The sequence below is a fragment of the Monodon monoceros genome, unplaced genomic scaffold (assembly GCF_005190385.1).
Source record: "Monodon monoceros isolate NGI ecotype Baffin Bay Population unplaced genomic scaffold, NGI_Narwhal_1 Super_Scaffold_3, whole genome shotgun sequence".
In the NCBI taxonomy this organism is placed as follows: Eukaryota; Metazoa; Chordata; class Mammalia; order Artiodactyla; family Monodontidae; genus Monodon; species Monodon monoceros.
In genome coordinates this window covers 77093239-77100787 of record NW_021703780.1, presented here as the reverse complement: position 1 = coordinate 77100787, position 7549 = coordinate 77093239, and the positions used below count along the sequence as shown (strand labels likewise).

General features: G+C 39.7%; 1 protein-coding gene across 2 annotated transcripts in view; it reads left to right on the top strand.

Annotated features, from left to right (window-relative positions):
* PRICKLE2 (prickle planar cell polarity protein 2) overlaps positions 1-7549 on the top strand; it is a 246745-nt gene that overhangs the window by 145338 nt on the left and 93858 nt on the right. For both annotated transcript variants that reach the window (XM_029243456.1, XM_029243455.1), the window contains exon 2: positions 2948-3131. In XM_029243456.1, the coding sequence (XP_029099289.1) occupies positions 2988-3131 (144 nt within the window). In that variant the 5' untranslated portion in view covers positions 2948-2987. The remainder of the gene's footprint in view (positions 1-2947; positions 3132-7549) is intronic.

Sequence of the window (7549 nt, the reverse complement as noted above, 5' to 3'; positions counted from 1 at the left end):
CACACACACACACACACACACACACACACACACACACACACACACACTATTTGAACTAATAAACCAGCTCAGCAAAATTGTAAGATACAAGATCAAGGTACAGAAATCATTTGTGTTTCTGTACGCCACAATCTGAAAATGTAATTATGCAAACAATTCCATTTACAATAATGTCAAAAAGAATAAAATACTTGGGAGTGAACTTAACAAAAGAAGTGCACAACTTGTACCTGAAAACCACAAAATATCATTGAAAGAAATTCGAGTAAACTGAAATAAATGGAAAGACGTTCTTTGTTCATGGATTGGAAGACTTAATATTGTTACGATAGCAATACTCTCCGAATTAAAGATTCAGTGCGATCCCTGTCAAAATCCCAGCTTGATTTTTTGCAGAAATTGGCAAGCCAACCCTAAAATTTATATTGATAATTCAGATGTCAGGGGCCCAAAAGAGCCAAAATAATTTTTTAAAAGAAGAACAGAGACTGAGTGAACTGATAAGGATGATTATAATTTTTGTGACTTTCTGTTTGAATTAAAAAAAAAAAAAAAAAGAACAGAGTTGGAGGGCTCACACTTCACAATCTCAGAACTTACTACAAAAAACTACAGTAATTAAGAGTATATGGTACTAGCATAAGGATACACATATAGATCAATGGAATAGAATTGAGAGCCCAGAATAAACCCTCACATTTATGATCAATTGATTTTTGACAAAGGTCAATGCAGTTGAATGGTGCTGGGACAGTTAGCTAGGCACATGAGGATGAAGTTGGACTCCTACTTCATGCCATATACAAAACGCAACTCAGAATGGGTCATAGACTCAAGTATAAGAGCTAAAACCATAAAACTCTTAGATGAAAATACAAGAGTAAATCGTAATGACCTTGGGTCAAGCAACGGTTTCTTAAATATGATACCCAAAGCATAAGGAACAACAAAAAAAATTGGGCTTCCTCAAAACCAAAAACTTCGGTGTTTCAAAGGACGTCATCAAGAAAGGGAAGACAGCCCACCAAATGAGAGAAAATTTTTACAAAGCATATAGCTGATAAGGGCTTGTATCCAGAAAGTATATAAGGAATGCTTTCAGTTCAACAATAAAAAGACAGTTTTAAATGAACTAAAGATTTGAATAGCCATTTCTCCAAAGAAGATATATAATAAGCACATAAAAAGACGCTTAACATCATTAGTCAGTAAGGAAGTACAAATCAAAACCATTGTAAGATACCACTTCACACCCACTGGGCAACAATCAAAGAGAAAGACAGTGTCAAGTGCAGCAAGAATGTGGAGAAAATGGAGCACTCGTTCATTAGCACGTGGGAATGTAAAAAAGAGCAGATACTTTGGAAAACAGTTTGATAGTTCCTCAAAATGTTAAACATGAAGTTACTGTATGACCCAGCAATTCCATTCCTAGGTAAATACCCAAGAGAATTGAAAACATATATCCATACAAAAAACCGCGTACATAAATAAAGCACCATTATTCAAAAAAAAACTAAAAAGTGGAAACAATCCAAATGTCTACCAGTTGATAAATGGATAAACAAAATTTAGTATATGGAATATTATAATGCAATAAAAGGAAATGAAAGATTGACACATGCTTCAACATGGATTTATCTTGAAAACATCATGCTGTGTGAAAGAAGCCAGTTTCAAAAGACTGCATATAGTAAGATTCCACTTATATGAAATTTCCAGTACAGGTAAAACTTTAGAGACAGGAAATAGATTAGTGGTTGTCAGGGCCTGGGGGGAGGGGAAGGTGGGAAGTTACTGCTAATGCACATGGAGTTTCATTTGAGGGTGAAGAAAATGTTCTAAAATTAGTGGTGATGCTTTCACATCTCTGAGAATATAATAAAAACCAATGAATTGTAGACTTTAAAATGGTGAATTTTATGGTGTGTGGATTATATCTTCACAAAGCTGTTGTCAAAAAATTCAGGCACATGGGGATTAGAATTCTGGGCTGTTTCATCAGTTTTATAAGGTGCTACTGAAGCTAATTCTGAAGGTCAGAGTACAGGTACAACAGCTTATTAAAATTACTTCCTCCTTTATTTTTTTCCTTTCTTTTTATTTTACTGGTAGAAGCTAGAAATGCTCTTGTGTTGCTGACATCAGCGTTTTTATTGCTTCATCATTTTTGTAGCCATGGAAAAGGGAACAGATGGTAATCTTAAAAGAGAAATGTTTTATTTGGGGGAGAGAATTGTTATCTTTGGCTGCTATCTTTTGAAATAATTCACATGCATGATCCTCTTGTATATTAAAAAAGAAAGCTACCAATGTTGGGTAATTTGGGGTTTCTAATTAGAATTTCAAACCTACAAGTACCTTTAGTGGAGGTGGAAATGTCTTCCCCATGAGATCTTAGGGTCAGGTTTGTTTAATGGGCAAAAATATTTTTGCTCTTCTTAAAGAAATTCTCACCTGCAGTTATTTTTATAACCACTTCCTTTTCCTAAGGTCTAGAAACCTTTTATAAAAACGGAATGTTGTCACTATTTGTTAAACCTACTGGTAATATTTCTGGTCTGCATATGTATTGTGTATATTTAATTACTCTTCCAGTCAAGGAAATTGTGGTCAAGGTCCATATCTAGTGTTCTACCTAGTAAAATAAAAGGTGTTCTGACATTCCTCTTGGGATACTGATGTAGAAGAAGAGGTTGCAGTCCATGTTTAAATACCCTTAGCGTGCTTACCTGGTGGCCTCTGATGGCTCAGGACGTTTCCAGGTACGCAGTGCCACGCCTTCTACAAAGACAGGCGTGCCGTGGAACTCTCCTTCAGATGCCAGAAGCCGGTTGCCAAGGAATGTGTTTGTGGTTTGGGATCCAAGGGCTGGTGAGTGGCCGGCCAAGTGAAAAACATGGTTTCTTTTGCCTTCCTTCTCACCTCCCGCCTTTGCCACTTGCAGGAAGATCTGCCTGCACTGCAAGTGCCCTCAGGAGGAGCACATGGTGACGGTGATGCCCCTGGCGATGGAGAAGACTGTCAGCAAACTCATGTTTGACTTCCAGAGGAACTCGACCTCGGATGACGACTCAGGCTGTGCCTTGGAGGAGTACGCCTGGGTCCCGCCGGGGCTGAAGCCTGAACAGGTACCGTTCTTGACAGGAGGGCATTTGTGGGGTTGGCTTTTACCTGTGTCTTACCCGTCCTTCCTCATTCCGGTTCAGAAGGGAGAGTTGACTTTGCTGATTCAGAGAAGTGGGGCTACATGGGATGAAGATGTCTGGGGCCCCAATGGGAAACCAGAAAGAGAAATGAAACTGAGCCTTGGGTGGGCCATGGCTAATTCATTCTGTATTGCCATTTTTAACTGTTACCAAAAGATTGTCTAGAAACATTAGATAATGAAACTTCATTTTTGGAGAGGGAAGGGACGTTCTACATTGGCCATCAATCTTAATGTTAAGATTCTTTGTAAGGAAATAAGGATTTACCTTCTTCTTCCCAGTGATCTAATGCTGTGTTCAAAAGTTTGGCCTGGCTTTACAAAGAAAGACATTGACATTTCCTGAAATATTTTGGCACTGCCCACAGGTTGTAAATATTATTAACTTGGTTAGATGAACTTGGTTTCTTTCGTTTTACTGCATTTCTCTCAGTGATACACAACTTCTGCTTTGCATTTCTTGGTACTTGGAATTTTCTCTTCCACGAGCCCTTTCATCTTCCACGAGCCTTCTGTCCTTACAGAAGCCCCTCCTGTAAGCTGGATATTGTCATGATCTTCCCTGTGCGTCTTTGAGACACAGGTTTATCAGAATCTTAAGTGTGAGACCACTATACCCTTCCTTTGACACAAGAAGTTTCTTTCTCTGGAGATCTTCTCTATGTCTGACAATGTTTTGAAGCTTAAAAACCCTGAAATGTGAAGTCAGGAACTTGAGATGTGATGATGCTTTTAGAAAAGGTTCTTTATGGTTAGGGAAGACCTAAGAATTCACCGAGAACTTAAGGATGGGACCCTGATAACATCTCTTTGGTTAGCCATTTCTTGTCTATGGCCATACCACCCTGAATGCACCCGATCTCGTCTTCCCTGAGCCATTTCTTCTTCTTCTTCTTTCTTTCTTTCTGAGGTTGTAAATTAACAGATGAAATCAAGCACACAGGCAGGATTTGTTTAGCCAGCAAAGGATTGTTTAAATTTCGAATTAGTCACTAATACTTAAAAATTACTAACACTTAAAAATTAGGAAATTTTAATTTTAAAGTTTAAAATCTTACTCTTCAGGGACTTGTGTGCAGGCCATTGAGTTGAGCACTAGTACTTCTTTCCAGGAAGTGTTTAGAAAGAATGACTCTCCAAGTCACCCTAGTCTCCACTAAGCCCTTTTGTGTTAATCTTCCTACACCCCACAGGCACTTCCGGTTTGTGATCTCTACTCTCATTCTTACTAGGAAGAAAATGTCTTAGAACAGAAACATTCACAGAAAATAATCTGCATGAGAATTGAAGGGACTTCTGTGTTGGGTTATCAGCAGAAAGAAAGAAGTGTGTTCTCTGTTAGTTTGTAGGTTAAGGTTATATCTTGATTTTCTTCTGTTCCAATAAAGACTGTATTATTAAAGAGTAAGTTGAAGAAGAATGAGAGTATTTGATTGAGTTTGTCTGGAAACTCAGATGAGGTGGTGGGTGACTGAATATCTGTGTTTGACATCACGATTCTACTGGCAGTACTTGAGCAGTGAGTTTTCACACCTCGATACAGCTGTGAGCTTGTTTCGTTTTCTTGCTAACCTCATTTCCAGCAGCTTCTAAGAGACCCACGCTTCTTTTATTCACATTGCTTCCTGCTGAGTTGGGCCCTGAAATTCCAAAGTTAAGCTATTTTCAGTTCCCTGCTTAGGTAGATTCTTTTCTAAGGCCATTAAATATCATTCTATGGTGTTCATATTCAGAGAACATTTTCTACTGCCCCAAGAGAACAGGCAGTTGCAGAAGCTAAAGATCTTGGTTACATTCACCAATTCCAAAAGTAAGTGCTTATGTATTTTTGAAGGCCACTTGCCTCATCCAAAGTGAACGTCTTTGGAAAACATAAAATGACTTTCTTTGACTTGTTTTGAAAGAAAATGTTTAATGCTAGGACTTCCCTGTGGGCGCAGTGGTTAAGAATCCGCCTGCCACTGCAGGGGACACGGGTTCGATCCCGGGTTCGATCCCTGGTCCGGGAAGATCCCACATGCCAGGGAGCAACTAAGCCCATGTGCCACGACTACTGAGCCTGCGCTCTAGAGCCTGTGCTCCGCAACAAGAGAAGCCCACGCACCGCGATGAAGAGTAGGCCCCACTCGCTGCAACTAGAGAGAGCCCGCGCACAGCAGTGAAGACCCAACACAGCCAAAAAAAATTTTTTTAATAAATAATAAATTTAAAAAAAAAGATTAATGCTATTAAACAAGTGGTTTGAATTATGTCAGATGGCAGGATATTCCCATCTCTTATAACTGTATTTTTCTTTAAATGGTTTTCTCTGTTCCCTACACTTACTCAAACCTATATGATACAGGTGATTAGAAAGGAAATTGTTCTCCAGAGAGAGACCGTCTCTTTATGCTGTTTGAAGGGCTCTATATTTGTCTAATAAACTATGGATCTGTATTAAAGGTGTTTCAGGGGATCATGTTGCATGTAAAAAATGGTCTTCAAATTTTTTAATTATGAGATCTTTTAAAGTCTATTATTAATGGAACTGATTATAGGTTTGAAGATTTTTTAAAAGCTGCCTAGTAGCTTTTAGAAAAATTTGAGACCCTAAATGCCTTTTACTAATAAAAATTCTGATGTTTAATACGATGTTAGTGGTCTCTGGTTTGAGAAAAACCATTTTTCTATCAAGAGAAATTACAGTGAACATTAAAATGCTTTGTGCTGGAGGAGAAATAGTCAAGACAAGTTAGGGTTCCAAGTAACGTGTTTTCATTCTTGTTAGAAACCTTTCATTTTATTCCCTGGTCGTGGGGTTGGTAATATGCCTTCAGGTGACACTCTTTATTATTCTATTTCTTCTGAGAAATGCCTTCTTCAGTTCAATATGATGTGAACAAAAGTCACCTCCGTTTTAGGGAGGTGTTCTTGAACACCGGCACTTAATTTTATAAAAATCCATTAGCTGCAAAACGCAACCTTCTTAAAATAGTGTGGAAAATGATAAATGTAACAGTCGATGCTGGAAAAGAAAGGCTTCTCTCTTGTATTTTTTAATGGCTGGACTGAAAACTGATCGGAAAAGTTGCCCAGATCCTTTGCCTCTGCTCGCTGCAAATGAGGTGTTTAGTATTATCTAGAGAGCCCTGCGGAGGCAGAGCAGAGAACTGGAGTCTTCCCTGATTGACCCTCTGAAGTTATCTATGAGGCTCCAATTTCTCTTCAGGCTTGAGCAATTCATTGTATGTGCCCTGTCTCCTAGAGATGCTGTGGTGATACATTTACAGTAGATAATACTTTAGGAAGAATTTGGAAATTATTTAACAAGCTTTAAGAAAGGAAAACGGTGAGCAGGGTTTCTCAGTCTCAGTGCTGTTGACATTTTAAGCTGAATAATTCTTGGTGTCGGGGCGGTCCTGTGCATTGTAGGACGATTAGCAGCGTCCCTGGCCCCCACCGACCAGATGTCAGTAGCACTCACCACCCTCTCCCCGCAACATTGGGGTGACCAAACATGTATCCAGATATTGCCCATTGCCCCTGGGGGATGAGCCGGGCACCCCAGTTGAGAACCACTGGGTAAAAGTAATGGTAGAACCTGGAGGACATGTCAGCACAAGTCGGGCCCAGTCAGGACAAGAAAAGGATGACTCAATTCAGCAAACCTTTATTTGAGCACCTACCAGGTCCTAGCCCTGGTGTTATAGCTGCTGCCTTGAAAGGAGGCTGAGTGTTTGGCAGAGCGAAGAAGGTGATCCCACGCTGCTCAAGCAGAGGCCAGTGCTCTCCGAGGTGGATCCTGCCATCCTCCCGAGAAGTCAAAACAAGAAGTGAAATGGTGTGAGGGACAGGTGACAGGTGGGTCACCATTTGTCCTCCAAAACAGGAATAGCTTTCTCCTTCTATAATGGGAAGACTTGCCCATTGGAAAAAAGGGAAAGATAAGAAGAAAGAAAGCAGATAAAAATCACTCATAATTCTCCCAACCAAGGAAAATTGTTTTCCAACCTTTTTTGCATGTGTGAAACAAGTATATATATGGGGTACATTTCTGTTTTGTTCTGGACAGAAATGTGATGATGCTGTCCACTTATCCTGAAATTTTTTTCAGTTTATGTATCGTGAACTTTCTTTCTGCATTTTTTTCTATATTTAGACCCAGATTATCTTTGCGAGTGGCTGTATAGTTCTCCACTGGTAGTTACTAACCTGTAGTGGCACCACCCACCACTAGGGTGTGCTTGGAAATGTATGTTTAGAAGCGGGGGTTGAGGGGTGGGGGAACTTCCCAGGCGGTCCAGAGGTTAAGACTTCATCTTCCAGTGCAGGGGATGCGGGTTCCATCTCTGGTCAGGGATC